The sequence below is a fragment of the Salmo salar genome, chromosome 03 (assembly GCF_965601325.2).
Source record: "Salmo salar chromosome 03, fSalSal1, whole genome shotgun sequence".
Classification (NCBI taxonomy): Eukaryota; Metazoa; Chordata; class Actinopteri; order Salmoniformes; family Salmonidae; genus Salmo; species Salmo salar.
In genome coordinates, this window is record NC_138293.1 from 90,760,001 (window position 1) to 90,780,000 (window position 20,000).

The 20,000-nt window shown below is 53.5% G+C and overlaps 1 protein-coding gene across 7 annotated transcripts in view; it reads right to left on the bottom strand.

Moving 5' to 3' along the window:
• The window catches only part of LOC106594543 (BAH and coiled-coil domain-containing protein 1), a 252,728-nt gene that overhangs the window by 113,830 nt on the left and 118,898 nt on the right, over positions 1–20,000 (bottom strand). For 6 of the 7 annotated variants that reach the window (XM_082972868.1, XM_082972866.1, XM_082972867.1 and 3 more), the window contains 4 exons: positions 16,249–18,585; positions 13,612–13,726; positions 2,253–2,464; positions 1,837–1,995 (listed from right to left, as the gene is read on the bottom strand). In XM_082972868.1, the coding sequence (XP_082828994.1) occupies positions 1,837–1,995; positions 2,253–2,464; positions 13,612–13,726; positions 16,249–18,585 (2,823 nt within the window). The remainder of the gene's footprint in view (positions 1–1,836; positions 1,996–2,252; positions 2,465–13,611; positions 13,727–16,248; positions 18,586–20,000) is intronic. The other variant, XM_045715699.2, reaches the window with a different exon arrangement.

Consider the following 20,000-nt stretch of genomic DNA (forward strand, 5'->3'; position numbering starts at 1 on the left):
TGTGAAGGGGGAGAGAATAAGAGCTGTTTGAATCAGGGGTCTGGCAGAATGTCATCAGCTAAATCTCGCGCGCGGCCGTGAGCGTGAGTTGCGTTCCCTTTCCTTTCTAAAGACAAAGGAATTGTCCGGTTGGAATATTATTGAAGATTTATGATAAAAAACATCCTAAAGATTGATTCTATACATCGTTTGACATGTTTCTACAAACTGTAATGGAACATTTTTTGACTTTTTGTCTGGACTTTGTGCTCGCGCCATGCGCATTTGGATTAGTGTACTAAACGCGCGAACAAAAAGGAGGTATTTGGACATAAATATGGACTGTATAGAACAAAACTAACTTTTATTGTGGAACTGGGATTCCTGGGAGTGCATTCCAATGAAGATCATCAAAGATAAGTGAATATTTATAACGCTATTTCTGACTTTTGTTGACTCCACAACATGGCGGGTATCTGTATGGCTTGTTTTGGTGGCTGAGCACTGTACTCAGATTATCGCATGGTGTGCTTTTGCCGTAAAGCTTTTTTGAAATCTGACACAGCGGTTGCATTAAGGAGAAGTGTATCTTTAATTCTATATAATACACTTGTATCTTTCATCAACGTTTATGCTGAGTATTTCTGTAAATTGATGTGGCTCCCTGCAAAATCACTGGATGTTTTGGAGGCAAAACATTACTGAACATAATGCGCCAATGTAAACTGAGATTTTTGGATATAAATATGAACTTTATCGAACAAAACATACATGTATTGTGTAACATGAAGTCCTATGAGTGCCATCTGATGAAGATCAAAGGTTAGTGATTAATTTTATCTCTATTTCTGCTTTTTGTGACTTGGCTGGAAAATGGCTGTATGTTTTTTTTGTGACTAGGTGCTGACCTAACATAATCGTTTGGTGTGCTTTCACTGTAAAGCCTTTTTGAAATCGGACACTGTGGTTGGATTGTCAAGAAGTTTATCTTTAAAATGGTGAATAATACTTGAATGTTTGAGGAATTTTAATTATGATATTTGTGTTGTTTGAATTTGGCGCCCTGCACTTTCACTGTCTGTTGTCAAATTAATCCCGTTAACGGGATTTGAGCCCTAAGAAGTCTAACCACTTAACTCTACCCTTACTACTTAACCCTACCCTTACCCCATAACGCCTACCCCTCAAACCTTACCACTTAACCCTAACCACTTACCCTACCCTTACCCCATAACACCTACTCCTCAAACCTTACCACTTAACCCTAACCACTTAACCCTACCCTTACCCCTTACACCTACCCCTTAAATCTTACCACTTAACCCTACTCTTACCCCTTAACATCTACCCCTCAAATCTTACCACTTAACACCTACCCCTCAAACCTTACTACTTAACCTTAGGGTTAAATGGTAAGGTTTGAGGGGTAGGAGTTATGTGGTAAGGGTAGGGTTAAGTGGTAAGGGTAGAGTTAAGTGGCTTTAGGGTTGAGGGGTAAGTGTTATGGGGTAAAGGTAGGGTTAAGTGGTAAGAGTTGAGGGGTAGGTATTAAGGGGTAAGGGTAGGGATAAGTGGTAAGGGTTGAGGGGTAGGTGTTAAGGGGTAAGGATTAAGAGGTAAGGGTAGGTTTTAGGGGTAAGGGTTGAGGGTAGGGTTAAGGAGTAAGAGTTAAGGAGGGGTAAGGGTAGGGGGTAAGGGTAGAGTTTAAGGGGTAAGGGTGTAATGGGGTAATGGGGTAACTAAGTAAGGCTGTAGAGTGACATGCAAGAGGAGAAAACCATTGAGAAAAGACATTGAAAATAAACACATTGAAAACACATTGCAAAAAAACACATAGAGAAAAATAGTGAGGCTCACCCAGGTGATGTGTGGCAGGGTGGGCAGCAGGCTCTGTGGGTAGCACCACCAGCTGGGTAGACGGATCCTGGGGCAGAGGCAGCACAGGCTGTAGAGACCCTGGCATGGCTGCAGAAAAACCTGGGGTGAGGTTCTGGTGAAGGGCTGAGTGGCCGATTCCTGCAACATCAGGAAGATGTTACAGCAGATTCAGTAGCTTTGTGTAGTTCATTACCAATACAGCTGTACTGCTACACAGCCTGCAAAGGTGAAGACTGATCTAGAATACATCTGTAGGACGTCTTATCTCAATTTCCATGAATGTTTTTATATTGAGGCATTACAATTGATTGTTTTTTATTTATAGTGTGACACCAACATGTTGGTTATTATGGAAATAAAGTTTTCTGAATTTGAATCCAATTTAACTTTCTCACCGTAGGAGTGGCTTGTCATCCAGATGGAGGGACTTCCAGTGCTCGGCATCCAATGGTGGTGGGCCGAGTGGGCGTGTGCATGTGCAGAGGGGTCTCCTAATTGGCCAGTTTGTAGGGAAGTCCCACCCGGCACCATGAGGTGAGATGTGATGTCACCGTGACAGCTGTTGGACGGATGGATCCTTGTGAATTCCACTGGATCCTTATTATCCCTGAGATAGAACCATTGAGAGAGAAATGAGGAGAGACAGAAAACACAGAATAATATAGAGGAAGAAGATTAGAGTAGAGGAGGAAGGTGAGAGTAGAGGAGGGAGGTGAGAGTAGAGGAGGAAGGTGAGAGTAGAGGAGGGAGGTGAGAGTAGAGGAGGGAGGTGGGAGTAGAGGAGGGAGGTGGGAGTAGAGGAGGAAGGTGAGAGTAGAGGAGGGAGGTGGGAGTAGAGGAGGAAGGTGAGAGTAGAGGAGGAAGGTGGGAGTAGAGGAGGGAGGAGGGAGTAGAGGAGGAAGGTGAGAGTAGAGGAGGAAGGTGAGAGTAGAGGAGGGAGGTGAGAGTAGAGGAGGGAGGTGAGAGTAGAGGAGGGAGGTGAGAGTATAGGAGGTAGGTGAGAGTAGAGGAGGGAGGTGAGAGTAGAGGAGGGAGGTGAGAGTAGAGGAGGGAGGTGAGAGTAGAGGAGGGAGTTGAGAGTAGAGGAGGGAGGGAGGTGAGAGTAGAGGAGGAAGGTGAGAGTAGAGGGAGGTGAGAGTAGAGGAGGAAGGTGGGAGTAGAGGAGGATGGTGAGAGTAGAGGAGGAAGGTGAGAGTAGAGGAGGAAGGTGAGAGTAGAGGAGGAAGGTCAGAGTAGAGGAGGAAGGTGAGAGTAGAGGGAGGTGAGAGTAGAGGAGGAAGGTGGGAGTAGAGGAGGATGGTGGGAGTAGAGGAGGAAGGTGAGAGTAGAGGAGGAAGGTGAGAGTAGAGGAGGGAGGTGAGAGTAGAGGAGGGAGGTGAGAGTAGAGAGTAGAGGAGGGAGGTGAGAGTAGAGGAGGGAGGTGAGAGTAGAGGAGGAAGGTGAGAGTAGAGGGAGGTGAGAGTAGAGGAGGAAGGTGGGAGAAGAGGAGGATGGTGAGAGTAGAGGAGGATGGTGAGAGTAGAGGAGGAAGGTGAGAGTAGAGGAGGAAGGTGAGAGTAGAGGGAGGTGAGAGTAGAGGAGGAAGGTGAGAGTAGAGGAGGGAGGTGAGAGTAGAGGAGGGAGGTGAGAGTAGAGGAGGAAGGTGAGAGTAGAGGGAGGTGAGAGTAGAGGAGGAAGGTGGGAGTAGAGGAGGATGGTGAGAGTAGAGGAGGATGGTGAGAGTAGAGGAGGGAGGTGAGAGTAGAGGAGGAAGGTGAGAGTAGAGGAGGAAGGAAGGTGAGAGTAGAGGAGGAAGGTGAGAGTAGAGGAGGGAGGTGAGAGTAGAGGAGGGAGGTGAGAGTAGAGGAGGGAGATGAGAGTAGAGGAGGAAGGTGAGAGTAGAGGAGGAAGGTGAGAGTAGAGGAGGAAGGTGAGAGTAGAGGGAGGTGAGAGTAGAGGAGGAAGGTGGGAGTAGAGGAGGAAGGTGAGAGTAGAGGAGGATGGTGGGAGTAGAGGAGGAAGGTGAGAGTAGAGGAGGAAGGTGAGAGTAGAGGAGGGAGGTGAGAGTAGAGGAGGAAGGTGAGAGTAGAGGAGGAAGGTGAGAGTAGAGGAGGAAGGTGAGAGTAGAGGAGGAAGGTGAGAGTAGAGGAGGGAGGTGAGAGTAGGGGAGGGAGGTGAGAGTAGAGGAGGAAGCGAGAGTAGAGGTGAGAGTAGAGGAGGGAGGTGAGAGTAGAGGAGGGAGGTGAGAGTAGAGGAGGGAGGTGAGAGTAGAGGAGGGAGGTGAGAGTAGAGGAGGGAGGTGAGAGTAGAGGAGGAAGGTGAGAGTAGAGGGAGGTGAGAGTAGAGGAGGAAGGTGGGAGTAGAGGAGGATGGTGAGAGTAGAGGAGGATGGTGAGAGTAGAGGAGGGAGGTGAGAGTAGAGGAGGGAGGTGAGAGTAGAGGAGGGAGGTGAGAGTAGAGGAGGAGGTGAGAGTAGAGGAGGAAGGTGAGAGTAGAGGAGGGAGGTGAGAGTAGAGGAGGGAGGTGAGAGTAGAGGAGGGAGGTGAGAGTAGAGGAGGAAGGTGGGAGTAGAGGAGGATGGTGAGAGTAGAGGAGGAAGGTGAGAGTAGAGGAGGAAGGTGAGAGTAGAGGGAGGTGAGAGTAGAGGAGGAAGGTGAGAGTAGAGGGAGGTGAGAGTAGAGGAGGAAGGTGGGAGTAGAGGAGGAAGGTGAGAGTAGAGGAGGAAGGTGAGAGTAGAGGAGGGAGGTGAGAGTAGAGGAGGGAGGTGAGAGTAGAGGAGGAAGGAGGGAGGTGAAGTAGAGGAGGGAGGTGAGAGTAGAGGAGGAAGGTGAGAGTAGAGGAGGGAGGTGAGAGTAGAGGAGGAAGGTGAGAGTAGAGGAGGAAGGTGAGAGTAGAGGAGGGAGGTGAGAGTAGAGGAGGAGAGGGAGAGTGAGAGTAGAGGAGGGAGGTGAGAGTAGAGGAGGGAGGTGAGAGTAGAGGAGGGAGGTGAGAGTAGAGGGGAGGTGAGGAGAGGTGAGAGTAGAGGGGAGGTGAGAGTAGAGGAGGGAGGTGAGAGTAGAGGAGGGAGGTGAGAGTAGAGGAGGGAGGTGAGAGTAGAGGAGGAAGGTGAGAGTAGAGGAGGAAGTTGAGAGTAGAGGACGAAGTGAGAGTAGAGGAGGGAGGTGAGAGTAGAGGAGGAGGTGAGAGTAGAGGAGGAGGTGAGAGTAGAGGAGGAAGGTGAGAGTAGAGGAGGAGGTGAGAGTAGAGGAGGGAGGTGAGAGTAGAGGAGGAGGGAGGTGAGAGTAGAGGAGGATAGTGGAGAGTAGAGGAGGAAGTTGAGAGTAGAGGAGGGAGGTGAGAGTAGAGGAGGAAGGTGAGAGTAGAGGAGGGAGGTGAGAGTAGAGGAGGAAGGAGGGAGGTGGGAGTAGAGGAGGGAGGTGGGAGTAGAGGAGGAAGGTGAGAGTAGAGGAGGGAGGTGAGAGTAGAGGAGGGAGGTGAGAGTAGAGGAGGGAGGTGGGAGTAGAGGAGGAAGGTGAGAGTAGAGGAGGAAGGTGAGAGTAGAGGAGGGAGGTGAGAGTAGAGGAGGAAGGTGAGAGTAGAGGAGGGAGGTGAGAGTAGAGGAGGGAGGTGAGAGTAGAGGAGGAAGGTGAGAGTAGAGGAGGGAGGTGGGAGTAGAGGAGGAAGTTGAGAGTAGAGGAGGAAGTTGAGAGTAGAGGAGGGAGGTGAGAGTAGAGGAGGAAGGTGAGAGTAGAGGAGGAGGTGAGAGTAGAGGAGGGAGGTGAGAGTAGAGGAGGAGGTGAGAGTAGAGGAGGAAGGTGAGAGTAGAGGAGGAAGTTGAGAGTAGAGGAGGAAGTTGAGAGTAGAGGAGGGAGGTGAGAGTAGAGGAGGAAGGTGAGAGTAGAGGAGGGAGGTGAGAGTAGAGGAGGAAGGAGGGATGTGAGAGTAGAGGAGGGAGGTGAGAGTAGAGGAGGAAGGTGAGAGTAGAGGTGAGAGTAGAGGAGGGAGGTGAGAGTAGAGCAGGGAGGTGAGAGTAGAGGAGGAAGGTAAGAGTAGAGGTGAGAGTAGAGGAGGAAGGTGAGAGTAGAGGAGGGAGGTGAGAGTAGAGGAGGGAGGTGGGAGTAGAGGAGGAAGGTGAGAGTAGAGGAGGGAGGTGAGAGTAGAGGAGGAAGGTGAGAGTAGAGGAGGGAGGTGAGAGTAGAGGAGGAAGGTGAGAGTAGAGGAGGAAGGTGTAAGTAGAGGAGGAAGTTGAGAGTAGAGGAGGGAGGTGAGAGTAGAGGAGGAAGGTGAGAGTAGAGGAGGGAGGTGAGAGTAGAGGAGGAAGGTGAGAGTGAGAGGAGAGGAGGTGAGAGTAGAGGAGTAGAGGAGGAAGGTGAGAGTAGAGGAGGGAGGTGAGAGTAGAGGAGGAGGTGAGAGTAGAGGAGGGAGGTGGAGTAGAGGAGGAAGGTGAGAGTAGAGGAGGAGGTGAGAGTAGAGGAGGGAGGTGAGAGTAGAGGAGGAAGGTGAGAGTAGAGGAGGGAGGTGAGAGTAGAGGAGGGAGGTGAGAGTAGAGGAGGAAGGTGAGAGTAGAGGAGGGAGGTGAGAGTAGAGGAGGAAGTGAGAGTAGAGGAGGAAGTTGAGAGTAGAGGAGGGAGGTGAGAGTAGAGGAGGAAGGTGAGAGTAGAGGAGGAAGGTGAGAGTAGAGGAGGGAGGTGAGAGTAGAGGAGGAAGGTGAGAGTAGAGGAGGAAGGTGAGAGTAGAGGAGGAAGTGAGAGTAGAGGAGGAAGTTGAGAGTAGAGGAGGGAGGTGAGAGTAGAGGAGGAAGGTGAGAGTAGAGGAGGGAGGTGAGAGTAGAGGAGGAAGGAGGGATGTGAGAGTAGAGGAGGGAGGTGAGAGTAGAGGAGGAAGGTGAGAGTAGAGGTGAGAGTAGAGGAGGGAGGTGAGAGTAGAGGAGGGAGGTGAGAGTAGAGGAGGAAGGTAGAGTAGAGGTGAGAGTAGAGGAGGAAGGTGAGAGTAGAGGAGGGAGGTGAGAGTAGAGGAGGGAGGTGGGAGTAGAGGAGGAAGGTGAGAGTAGAGGAGGGAGGTGGGAGTAGAGGAGGAAGGTGAGAGTAGAGGAGGGAGATGAGAGTAGAGGAGGAAGGTGAGAGTAGAGGAGGAAGGTGTAAGTAGAGGAGGAAGTGAGAGTAGAGGAGGGAGGTGAGAGTAGAGGAGGAAGTGAGAGTAGAGGAGGAGGTGAGAGTAGAGGAGGAGGGGTGAGAGTAGAGGAGGGAGGTGAGAGTAGAGGAGGAAGGTGAGAGTAGAGGTGAGAGTAGAGGAGGGAGGTGAGAGTAGAGGAGGAGGTGAGAGTAGAGGAGGGAGGTGAGAGTAGAGGAGGAAGGTGAGAGTAGAGGAGGAGGTGAGAGTAGAGGAGGAAGTTGAGAGTAGAGGAGGAGTTGAGAGTAGAGGAGGGAGGTGAGAGTAGAGGAGGAGGTGAGAGTAGAGGAGGGAGGTGAGAGTAGAGGAGGAAGGTGAGAGTAGAGGATGGAGGTGAGAGTAGAGGAGGGAGGTGAGAGTAGAGGAGGAAGGTGAGAGTAGAGGAGGAAGTGAGAGTAGAGGAGGAGGTGAGAGTAGAGGAGGGAGGTGAGAGTAGAGGAGGAGGTGAGAGTAGAGGAGGAGGTGAGAGTAGAGGAGGAAGGAGGGAGGTGGGAGTAGAGGAGGGAGGTGGGAGTAGAGGAGGAAGGTGAGAGTAGAGGAGGGAGGTGAGAGTAGAGGAGGGAGGTGAGAGTAGAGGAGGAAGGAGGGAGGTGAGAGTAGAGGAGGGAGGTGGGAGTAGAGGAGGAAGGTGAGAGTAGAGGAGGAAGGTGAGAGTAGAGGAGGGAGGTGAGAGTAGAGGAGGAAGGTGAGAGTAGAGGAGGGAGGTGAGAGTAGAGGAGGAAGGTGAGAGTAGAGGAGGAAGGTGAGAGTAGAGGAGGGAGTTGAGAGTAGAGGAGGAGAGGTGAGAGTAGAGGAGGGAGGTGAGAGTAGAGGAGGAAGGTGAGAGTAGAGGAGGGAGGTGAGAGTAGAGGAGGGAGGTGAGAGTAGAGGAGGAAGGTGAGAGTAGAGGAGGAAGGTGAGAGTAGAGGAGGAAGTTGAGAGTAGAGGAGGAAGTTGAGAGTAGAGGAGGGAGGTGAGAGTAGAGGAGGAAGGTGAGAGTAGAGGAGGGAGGTGAGAGTAGAGGAGGAAGGAGGGATGTGAGAGTAGAGGAGGGAGGTGAGAGTAGAGGAGGAAGGTGAGAGTAGAGGTGAGAGTAGAGGAGGAGGTGAGAGTAGAGGAGGGAGGTGAGAGTAGAGGAGGAGGTGGAGTGAGGTGAGAGTAGAGGAGGAAGGTGAGAGTAGAGGAGGGAGGTGAGAGTAGAGGAGGGAGGTGGGAGTAGAGGAGGAAGGTGAGAGTAGAGGAGGGAGGTGGGAGTAGAGGAGGGAGGTGAGAGTAGAGGAGGGAGGTGAGAGTAGAGGAGGGAGGTGAGAGTAGAGGAGGGAGGTGGGAGTAGAGGAGGAAGGTGAGAGTAGAGGAGGGAGGTGGGAGTAGAGGAGGAGGAGGTGAGAGTAGAGGAGGGAGGTGAGAGTAGAGGAGGAAGGTGAGAGTAGAGGAGGGAGGTGAGAGTAGAGGAGGAAGTGAGAGTAGAGGAGGGAGGTGAGAGTAGAGGAGGAAGGAGGGAGGTGAGAGTAGAGGAGGGAGGTGAGAGTAGAGGAGGAAGGTGAGAGTAGAGGTGAGAGTAGAGGAGGGAGGTGAGAGTAGAGGAGGAAGGTGAGAGTAGAGGAGGAAGGTGAGAGTAGAGGAGGAAGTTGAGAGTAGAGGACGAAGTTGAGAGTAGAGGAGGGAGGTGAGAGTAGAGGAGGAAGGTGAGAGTAGAGGAGGGAGGTGAGAGTAGAGGAGGAAGGTGAGAGTAGAGGATGGAGGTGAGAGTAGAGGAGGGAGGTGAGAGTAGAGGAGGAAGGTGAGAGTAGAGGAGGAAGTTGAGAGTAGAGGAGGAAGTTGAGAGTAGAGGAGGGAGGTGAGAGTAGAGGAGGAAGGTGAGAGTAGAGGAGGAAGGTGAGAGTAGAGGAGGAAGGAGGGAGGTGGGAGTAGAGGAGGGAGGTGGGAGTAGAGGAGGAAGGTGAGAGTAGAGGAGGGAGGTGAGAGTAGAGGAGGGAGGTGAGAGTAGAGGAGGAAGGAGGGAGGTGAGAGTAGAGGAGGGAGGTGGGAGTAGAGGAGGAAGGTGAGAGTAGAGGAGGAAGGTGAGAGTAGAGGAGGGAGGTGAGAGTAGAGGAGGAAGGTGAGAGTAGAGGAGGGAGGTGAGAGTAGAGGAGGGAGGTGAGAGTAGAGGAGGAAGGTGAGAGTAGAGGAGGGAGGTGAGAGTAGAGGAGGAGGTGAGAGTAGAGGAGGAAGGTGAGAGTAGAGGAGGAAGGTGAGAGTAGAGGAGGAAGTTGAGAGTAGAGGAGGAAGTTGAGAGTAGAGTAGGGAGGTGAGAGTAGAGGAGGAAGGTGAGAGTAGAGGAGGAGGTGAGAGTAGAGGAGGGAGGTGAGAGTAGAGGAGGAAGGTGAGAGTAGAGGAGGAGGTGAGAGTAGAGGAGGAAGTTGAGAGTAGAGGAGGAAGTTGAGAGTAGAGGAGGGAGGTGAGAGTAGAGGAGGAAGGTGAGAGTAGAGGAGGGAGGTGAGAGTAGAGGAGGAGGAGGTGTGAGAGTAGAGGAGGGAGGTGAGAGTAGAGGAGGAAGGTGAGAGTAGAGGTGAGAGTAGAGGAGGGAGGTGAGAGTAGAGGAGGGAGGTGAGAGTAGAGGAGGAAGGTGAGAGTAGAGGTGAGAGTAGAGGAGGAGGTGAGAGTAGAGGAGGAAGGTGAGAGTAGAGGAGGGAGGTGGGAGTAGAGGAGGAAGGTGAGAGTAGAGGAGGGAGATGAGAGTAGAGGAGGAAGGTGAGAGTAGAGGAGGAAGGTGAAGTAGAGGAGGAAGGTGAGAGTAGGTGAGGGAGGTGAGAGTAGAGGAGGAAGGTGAGAGTAGAGGAGGGAGGTGAGAGTAGAGGAGGAAGGAGGGAGGTGAGAGTAGAGGAGGGAGGTGAGAGTAGAGGAGGAAGGTGAGAGTAGAGTAGAGGGAGGTGAGAGTAGAGGAGGAGGTGAGAGTAGAGGAGGAAGGTGAGAGTAGAGGAGGGAGGTGAGAGTGAGAGGAGGTGAGAGTAGAGGAGGGAGGTGAGAGTAGAGGAGGAAGGTGAGAGTAGAGGAGGGAGAGTAGAGAGGAGGTAGAGTAGAGGAGGAGGTGAGAGTAGAGGAGGAAGGTGAGAGTAGAGGAGGAGGTGAGAGTAGAGGAGGGAGGTGAGAGTAGAGGAGGGAGGTGAGAGTAGAGGAGGAAGGTGAGAGTAGAGGAGTGAGAGTGAGGAGAGGAGGGAGGTGAGAGTAGAGGAGGGAGGTGAGAGTAGAGGAGGAAGGTGAGAGTAGAGGAGGAGGTGAGAGTAGAGGAGGAGGTGAGAGTAGAGGAGGGAGGTGAGAGTAGAGGAGGGAGGTGGGAGTAGAGGAGGAAGGTGAGAGTAGAGGAGGAAGGTGAGAGTAGAGGAGGGAGGTGAGAGTAGAGGAGGAGGTGAGAGTAGAGGAGGGAGGTGAGAGTAGAGGAGGGAGGTGAGAGTAGAGGAGGAAGGTGAGAGTAGAGGAGGGAGGTGAGAGTAGAGGAGGAAGGTGAGAGTAGAGGAGGAAGGTGAGAGTAGAGGAGGAAGGTGAGAGTAGAGGAGGAAGGTGAGAGTAGAGGAGGGAGGTGAGAGTAGAGGAGGAAGGTGAGAGTAGAGGAGGAAGGTGAGAGTAGAGGAGGGAGGTGAGAGTAGAGGAGGAAGGTGAGAGTAGAGGAGGAAGGTGAGAGTAGAGGAGGAAGTTGAGAGTAGAGGAGGAGGTGAGAGTAGAGGAGGAAGTTGAGAGTAGAGGAGGAGTTGAGAGTAGAGGAGGGAGGTGAGAGTAGAGGAGGGAGGTGAGAGTAGAGGAGGAAGGTGAGAGTAGAGAAGGGAGGTGAGAGTAGAGGAGGAGGTGAGAGTAGAGGAGGAAGGTGAGAGTAGAGGAGGGAGGTGAGAGTAGAGGAGGAGGTGAGAGTAGAGGTGAGAGTAGAGGAGGGAGGTGAGAGTAGAGGAGGAAGGTGAGAGTAGAGGAGGGAGGTGAGAGTAGAGGAGGAGGTGAGAGTAGAGGAGGGAGGTGAGAGTAGAGGAGGGAGGTGAGAGTAGAGGAGGGAGGTGAGAGTAGAGGAGGGAGGTGAGAGTAGAGGAGGGAGGTGAGAGTAGAGGAGGGAGGTGAGAGTAGAGGAGGGGGAGGTGAGAGTAGAGGAGGAGGTGAGAGTAGAGGAGGGAGGTGAGAGTAGAGGAGGAAGGTGAGAGTAGAGGAGTGAGAGAGAGAGAGGAGGAGGTGAGAGTAGAGGAGGAAGGTGAGAGTAGAGGAGGGAGGTGAGAGTAGAGGAGGGAGGTGAGAGTAGAGGAGGAAGGTGAGAGTAGAGGAGGGAGGTGAGAGTAGAGGAGGAAGGTGAGAGTAGAGGAGGGAGGTGAGAGTAGAGGAGGAAGGTGAGAGTAGAGGAGGGAGGTGAGAGTAGAGGAGGGAGGTGAGAGTAGAGGAGGAAGGTGAGAGTAGAGGAGGAGGTGAGGAGGTGAGAGTAGAGGAGGAAGGTGAGAGTAGAGGAGGAAGGTGAGAGTAGAGGAGGAAGTTGAGAGTAGAGGAGGGAGGTGAGAGTAGAGGAGGAAGGTGAGAGTAGAGGAGGAGAGGTGAGAGTAGAGGAGGAAGGAGGGAGGTGTGAGAGTAGAGGAGGGAGGTGAGGAGTAGAGGAGGAAGGTGAGAGTAGAGGAGGGAGGTGAGAGTAGAGGAGGAGGTGAGAGTAGAGGAGGAAGTGAGAGTAGAGGAGGAGTGGAGTAGAGGAGGAGGTGAGAGTAGAGGAGGAAGGTGAGAGTAGAGGAGGGAGGTGAGAGTAGAGGAGGAAGGAGGGAGGTGAGAGTAGAGGAGGGAGGTGAGAGTAGAGGAGGAGGTGAGAGAGAGGTGAGAGTAGAGGAGGAAGGTGAGAGTAGAGAGGAGGTGAGAGTAGAGGAGGAAGGTGAGAGGAGGAGGTGAGAGTAGAGGAGGAAGTTGAGAGTAGAGGAGGAGGTGAGAGTAGAGGAGGAGGTGAGAGTAGAGGAGGAAGGTGAGAGTAGAGAAGGGAGGTGAGAGTAGAGGAGGAAGGTGAGAGTAGAGGAGGAAGGTGGAGTAGGGAGGAGTGAGAGTAGAGGAGGAGTTGAGAGTAGAGGAGGGAGGTGAGAGTAGAGGAGGAAGGTGAGAGTAGAGGAGGGAGGTGAGAGTAGAGGAGGAAGGAGGGATGTGAGAGTAGAGGAGGGAGGTGAGAGTAGAGGAGGAAGGTGAGAGTAGAGGTGAGAGTAGAGGAGGAGGTGAGAGTAGAGGAGGGAGGTGAGAGTAGAGGAGGAAGGTGAGAGTAGGGTGAGAGTAGAGGAGGAGGTGAGAGTAGAGGAGGATGAGGTGAGAGTAGAGGAGGAAGGTGAGAGTAGAGGAGGGGTGAGAGTAGAGGAGGAAGGTGAGAGTAGAGGAGGAAGGTGAAGTAGAGGAGGAGTTGAGAGTAGAGGAGGGAGGTGAGAGTAGAGGAGGAAGTGAGAGTAGAGGAGGAGGTGAGAGTAGAGGAGGAAGGTGAGAGTAGAGGAGGGAGGTGGGAGTAGAGGAGGAAGGTGAGAGTAGAGGAGGGAGGTGAGAGTAGAGGAGGGAGGTGAGAGTAGAGGAGGAAGGAGGGAGGTGAGAGTAGAGGAGGGAGGTGGGAGTAGAGGAGGAAGGTGAGAGTAGAGGAGGAAGGTGAGAGTAGAGGAGGGAGGTGAGAGTAGAGGAGGAAGGTGAGAGTAGAGGAGGGAGGTGAGAGTAGAGGAGGGAGGTGAGAGTAGAGGAGGAAGGTGAGAGTAGAGGAGGGAGGTGAGAGTAGAGGAGGAAGGTGAGAGTAGAGGAGGAAGGTGAGAGTAGAGGAGGAAGTTGAGAGTAGAGGAGGAAGTTGAGAGTAGAGGAGGGAGGTGAGAGTAGAGGAGGAAGGTGAGAGTAGAGGAGGAAGGTGAGAGTAGAGGAGGGAGGTGAGAGTAGAGGAGGAAGGTGAGAGTAGAGGAGGAAGGTGAGAGTAGAGGAGGAAGTTGAGAGTAGAGGAGGAAGTTGAGGGTAGAGGAGGAAGTTGAGAGTAGAGGTGAGAGTAGAGGAGGGAGGTGAGAGTAGAGGAGGGAGGTGAGAGTAGAGGAGGAAGGTGAGAGTAGAGGTGAGAGTAGAGGAGGAAGGTGAGAGTAGAGGAGGGAGGTGAGAGTAGAGGAGGGAGGTGGGAGTAGAGGAGGAAGGTGAGAGTAGAGGAGGGAGGTGGGAGTAGAGGAGGAAGGTGAGAGTAGAGGAGGGAGATGAGAGTAGAGGAGGAAGGTGAGAGTAGAGGAGGAAGGTGTAAGTAGAGGAGGAAGTTGAGAGTAGAGGAGGGAGGTGAGAGTAGAGGAGGAAAGTGAGAGTAGTGGAAGACACCGTTTTGAAGACCTGTTTTTGACACAGTGTTACGGTAGCTAGTAATGAGTGTAGGAGTGGTTGTTAACTAACTGTAAACAACTTTAACTGTGGGGTAAAACAATACACTTATTTACTGTTAGGTAGATACGGTTACCGCTCTATGCTAGCAAACACAACGCTGCCTCCAAAACTGGTAGGGTGTCTCCAGTGATGATATGTTTACATGTTGCTGTTTGTGACATATCCTCTTTCCAAGCGTATAGTGCCGGCCTTGGTAGGTCTACGTTTTGTTCTTGTTGACGTCTGTAATCAGAAAGTTGCCCGCCCTGTGTATGATGATGTCATATTACTGAGTAATGTCAAACTGAGTCTCACCTGATGTAGGCCTCTCTGTCTCGGTCCAGGCAGGTCAGACCCATCCGCTCTCCACTCATCCTCTTCCTCTCCTCCTCTCCTGTAGGGTCTGAGGGGTACATGGAGCGAGGAGGTCCTAGGAGACAAATATCAGTTCAGGGAGAAATCTTCACCACCTATCCCATGATGAGCCCTAACCCCCAACACTCAGTCTCTGCACCTCACAAATCTCTATCTAAAACTAACCTCAAGGGTGGAATCTATCTAAAACTAACCTCAAGGGTGGAATCTCTACCTAACTCTAACCTCAAGGGTGGAATCTCTACCTAACTCTAACCTTAAGGGTGGAATCTCTATCTAACTGCAAGGGAACCATAACTGCCAGGGAACCCTAACACCCAGGGAACCCTAACACCCAGGGAACCCTAACTCCCAGGGAACCCTAAGTCCCAGGGAACGCTAACACCCAGGGAACGCTAAGTCCCAGGGAACACTAACTCCCAGGGAACGCTAAGTCCCAGGGAACGCTAAGTCCCAGGGAACGCTAAGTCCCAGGGAACGCTAAGTCCCAGGGAACGCTAAGTCCCAGGGAACGCTAACACCCAGGGAACGCTAACACCCAGGGAACGCTAACTCCCAGGGAACACTAACTCCCAGGGAACGCTAACACCCAGGGAACGCTAACTCCCAGGGAACGCTAACACCCAGGGAACGCTAACACCCAGGGAACGCTAACACCCAGGGAACGCTAACTCCCAGGGAACGCTAACACCCAGGGAACGCTAAGTCCCAGGGAACGCTAACACCCAGGGAACGCTAAGTCCCAGGGAACGCTAAGTCCCAGGGAACGCTAACACCCAGGGAACGCTAAGTCCCAGGGAACACTAACTCCTCTGTGCCACTAACTTACTCTCCCCCCTTACCAATGGGTCTGCTTCTACCTGCCTCTCTCTCTCCCAACCATACCTACTACAGCTCTACTGCCTCTCTCTGTCTCTCTGTCTCTCTCTCTCGCTCTCTCCCAACCATACCTACTACAGCTCTACTGCCTCTCTCTGTCTCTCTCTCTCTCTCTCTCGCTCTCTCCCAACCATACCTACTACAGCTCTACTGCCTGCCTCTCTCTCTCTCTCTCTCTCTCTCTCTCTCCCAACCATACCTACTACAGCTCTACTGCCTCTCTCTGTCTCTCTCTCTCTCGCTCTCTCCCAACCATACCTACTACAGCTCTACTGCCTCTCTCTGTCTCTCTCTCTCTCTCTCGCTCTCTCCCAACCATACCTACTACAGCTCTACTGCCTGCCTCTCTCTCTCTCTCTCTCTCTCTCTCTCTCTCTCTCTCTCTCTCCCAACCATACCTACTACAGCTCTACTGCCTGCCTCTCTCTCTCTCTCTCTCCCAACCATACCTACTACAGCTCTACTGCCTGCCTCTCTCTCTCTCTCTCTCTCCCAACCATACCTACTACAGCTCTACTGCCTGTCTCTCTCTCTCTCTCTCTCGCTCTCTCCCAACCATACCTACTACAGCTCTACTGCCTGCCTCTCTCTCTCTCTCTCTCTCTCTCTCCAAACCATACCTACTACAGCTCTACTGCCTGCCTCTCTCTCTCTCTCTCTCTCTCTCTCTCCCAACCATACCTACTACAGCTCTACTGCCTGCCTCTCTCTCTCTCTCTCTCTCCCAACCATACCTACTAGAGCTCTACTGCCTGTCTCTCTCTCTCTCTCTCTCTCGCTCTCTCCCAACCATACCTACTACAGCTCTACTGCCTGCCTCTCTCTCTCTCTCGCTCTCTCTCTCTCTCTCCAAACCATACCTACTACAGCTCTACTGCCTGCCTCTCTCTCTCTCTCTCTCTCTCTCTCTCTCTCCCTCCCAACCATACCTACTACAGCTCTACTGCCTGCCTCTCTCTCTCTCTCTCTCTCTCTCCCAACCATACCTACTACAGCTCTACTGCCTGCCTCTCTCTCTCTCCCTCTCCCTCTCCCAACCATACCTACTACAGCTCTACTGCCTGCCTCTCTCTCTCTCTCTCTCTCTCTCTCTCTCTCTCTCCCAACCATACCTACTACAGCTCTACTGCCTGCCTCTCTCTCTCTCCCTCTCCCTCTCCCAACCATACCTACTACAGCTCTACTGCCTGCCTCTCTCTCTCTCCCTCTCCCAACCATACCTACTACAGCTCTACTGCCTGCCTCTCTCTCTCTCTCTCTCTCTCTCTCTCTCCCAACCATACCTACTACAGCTCTACTGCCTGCCTCTCTCTCTCTCCCTCTCCCTCTCCCAACCATACCTACTACAGCTCTACTGCCTGCCTCTCTCTCTCTCCCTCTCCCTCTCCCAACCATACCTACTACAGCTCTACTGCCTGCCTCTCTCTCTCTCCCTCTCCCTCTCCCAACCATACCTACTACAGCTCTACTGCCACAGACTCAGATCTCCTGCCATGTACTTCTTTTCTTCCCAGTGCAGGCCTTTAACTGTTTAGTCAAATAAAGCTGTTTCTACTTTAGGCTTTGGCAAAGCCTGCTGTTTATTTTTCATCAGCGAGGTCTTCCAAAGGTCGTAGATAAATAATCTCTGCTCAGTTCCCCTGCTCCTTCTGTTTATTTAAGCAAGTGACCCCAAAAGCCTGGAGGTTACCCCCGTACCTTTCATGGAGGGGTGCACCCGCCCCTGCCGGCTGTTGGGGTGGGCGTCCACCGGGCGACAGGACGGTTCCCTCTGCCTCGCCACGGCGACTGCGATGCCCACAGGCGGTTGGCGCACCTCTCCCTCACCGTGACCCACCGCCTCGCCCACCTCCCGGCCACGCCCCCCACAGTCAGAGCGCTCACCGTCATTGGCCGGGCCCTTCCTGGTGGGCAGGGCCTGTTGTTGTTTGCTGCCTTGTAGGGTGCAGCTAACCCCGGGGGCACCACCTCCAGGACCACCAGGGCCACCGGATTTGAGGCTCCCCAGGCCTCCGAAGGGACTCTTCTGGGAGAGGAGCAGGGGCTGCTGGGTGCTGTACTTAAGCAGGCTCTTCATGGCACTGCTCTCCTCCTGGGCCTGTGAGGCGACCTGGGGGTCTTGCTGCTGCAGAGAGGGGGTTGGGGGTGGAGGGGGCTGGGGCTGGGGAGAAGGATGAGGAGGGAGGCCCATACCTTGCCCTGGTTGTTGCTGGGGCTGTTGCCTGCCACCACTGAGAGACTCCATATAGGCCTTCCGCTGCTGCTCCTCCTCTGCAGGGTGGACGTGGTGAGGCCTCATGGCCCAGGGAGGAACCGGGGGCTGCTGGGGGTGATGCTGCTGTCCCTGCCCACTGTTGCTGTAGCCGTACGGGGACATCTCCATCTCCAGCTTCCTGTTCAGGTCCTGGTTCTGGTTCTTGCTCTGGTTCAGCTCTGGTGCTGGGACGTCCGGGCCTGGCCCGCCGTGCTGCTGGTGGCGAATACGGGCCACCTTCTGACCATCTCTCTGTAAGGAACAACTCCCAACTCCAGCACCACCGCCTGCACCTCCCCGACCCCCCAGGGGTGAGGCGTTGGGCAGGGAGCCCGGGAGGGAGCAGTCTCTGTAGGGGGAGGTGTTGACTGAGTGGGGGAGGGAGTGTCCGGCCTTGGCTCCCTGGGGAAGAGAGGGCCGGAACACATCGGTGGTGTCCACTCCCACGCTATTGATGCATTCGACGCTGCGGGAACGCACGGCTTGGTGCTGCTGGGGCTGGTGCTGCTGGGGCTGGGGCTGCTGGGGCTGGGGCTGCTGGGGAAGGGGTTGTTGGGGCTGCTGGGTTTGTTGGGGCTGGGGTTGTTGGGGGTGGTGGTGGTGACTCTGCTGCTGCATCCAGTCCGGGGCCTTCTCAGCCTTTCTGTACGGGTGCTGCTGCTGCTGTTTCCTGTGCCAGTTACTGGGGGGGGCCCCTCCCCCACTCTTCTCCATAGCCTTGTCCTTGGCACTGCCGCCCCCACCCACCAACCCCTGGCAGTCAGTTGGGGTGCCCATCTGGAAGGGTTGCCCGCTGGACTTGTCCCCCAGGTGTCCTCCCCCTACAGATGGTATGAACGTGGGCCCTGTCACTTTGGGGTCTCGCCCCCCTCCGCCTCCCCTCTCGTGCGGTGAGGGGTTGGTTAGAGGGGCAGGTGGAGGCGGGCAGAAGAAGTCCGGGTGGTGGTGTGTGTGGGGGTGATGGGGATGGCTGGGGTGGAGCTGAAGGCAGTGGAACCCCCCCGGATGCGGGTGAGGGTGGTGGTGGGGGTGTAGGTGGGGGTGGCCTCCCCCAGCGGCTGAACCCATTTGCAGGGGCGGCGCCACAGAGTAGGGAAGGCCGTGGTGGAGCATCTGGCCCCTCCCCTCCAGACAGTCCGAAGGCTGCTCACTGATCCTCATCTCGCCGCTCACCCCTTCCTTGGTGCAGCGGACGTTCCCCCCACCCTCCATGTGTCTGTGGCTGGCCTGTGACTGAGCCCCCCTGCTCCCCACCACCTCCCCCCCATAGCTAGTCATGGAAGCCTTGGCCCCACCCGTCCCAGAGTCCCCCCCGTTCTGCATCTTTCCGTTGAGCAGGCAGGCGCTGAGGGTTCTAGTCATACCCAGGGCCTGTTGTTGCTCCATGTGCCTCTCCAGGGCTCTGCTATTGACCTCCTCCAGGGAGACCGGGTGCTGGGGGTACTGGGGGTGCTGCTGGTGGGCCTGGGGCTGTGTGTGGCCGGGGTGTGGGTGGTGGTGGTGTGGATGTGAGGACTGGGGGTGGTGGCTGTGGTGCTGCTGTCGCTCCTTGGCCTCCTGTTTGCTGCTGGGCCTCTCCTTGTCCTTGGTGCTGGGGACCACCCCTCTCTCGACGGACCCCTCCTTCAGGCCCTTGTGTAGGCTGACTCCGCCCCCTGGGTCCATGTCCCGACTGCAGGAGCCCTGAGGGTGTCCCGGCCCCGCCCTGGAGATGGGCGGAAGACCGTGATTGGCTGAGATGAGAGGGGGCTGGGACGGAAGGCTTCTTAGATAGAAGTTCTCTGTAAGATATAAAAGTTCCAAATTATATAAATATCAAATATTTCAATGATATGTACTGAACAAAAATATAAAGGCAACATGTAAAGTGTTGGTCCCATGTTTCATGAGCTGAAATAAAAGATCCCAGAAATGTTCCATACACACAAAAATATTATTTCTCTCAAATGTTGTGCACAAATGTGTTTACATCCCTGTTAGTGAGCAAGATGATCTATCCACCTGACAGGTGTGGCATATCAAGAATCTGATTAAACAGCATGATCATTATACAGGTGCACCTTGTCCTGGGGACAATAAAAGGCCACTCTAAAATATGCCGTTTTTTTTCACACAACACAATGCCACAGATGTTTCAAGTTTTGAGGGAGCGTGCAATTGACATGGTGACTGCAGGAATGTCCACCAGAGCTGTTGCCAGAGAATTGACTGTTAATTTCTCTCTCAGTACGTCCAACCGGTCTCACAACCGCAGACCACATGTAACCACGCCAGCCCAGGACCTCCACATCCGGCTTCTTCACCTGCGGGATTGTCTGAGACCAGCCACCCAGACAGCTGATTAAACTTTATTTATGTCTGTAATAAAGCCATTTTGTGGGGAAAAACTAATTCTGACTGGGTTGGCCTGGCTCCCCAGTGGGTGGACCTGGCTCCCCAGTGGGTGGACCTGTCTCCCCAGTGGGTGGGCCTGGCTCCCCAGTGGGTGGGTCTGGCTCCCCAGTGGGTGGGTCTGGCTCCCCAGTGGGTGGACCTGTCTCCCCAGTGGGTGGGCCTGGCTCCCCAGTGGGTGGGTCTGGCTCCCCAGTGGGTGGGTCTGGCTCCCCAGTGGGTGGACCTGGCTCCCCAGTGGGTGGACCTGGCTCCCCAGTGGGTGGGTCTGGCTCCCCAGTGGGTGGACCTGGCTCCCCAGTGGGTGGACCTGGCTCCCCAGTGGGTGGACCCACCCATGCTGTGCCATTACCCATTCATGTGAAATCCATAGATTAGGGCCTAATTCATTTATTTCAATTGACTGATATCCTTATATGAACTGTAACTCAGTAAAATCGTTTAAATTGTTGCATGTTCATTTATATTTCTGTTCGGTAGAAAAGAAACAGACTCCTAAAGGGGAAGTTCAGGATTTTAGAGATTTGTGTTAGAAAGTGTAATTCAGGGTTTGTTTTCCTTTAAACAGCCACTACAAACTTCAGCCACTTTAGCCACCACTAGCTCACAAGTTAATGGCTAATGTGTGCAATTGTTAAAATGTCATGACCAAATCTACTGAAATCAACTGAAGTCAACTTCATATTTGGTTTGATGTTACTTAGAGGTGATTTGGCCTTTAACAAAAATATTCACTTCTGTTGACTGTTAGGTAGTAGTGGATAAAGGTAGCTTAAGTTGGTAGTGTCTGTTTTAATAGAAAACC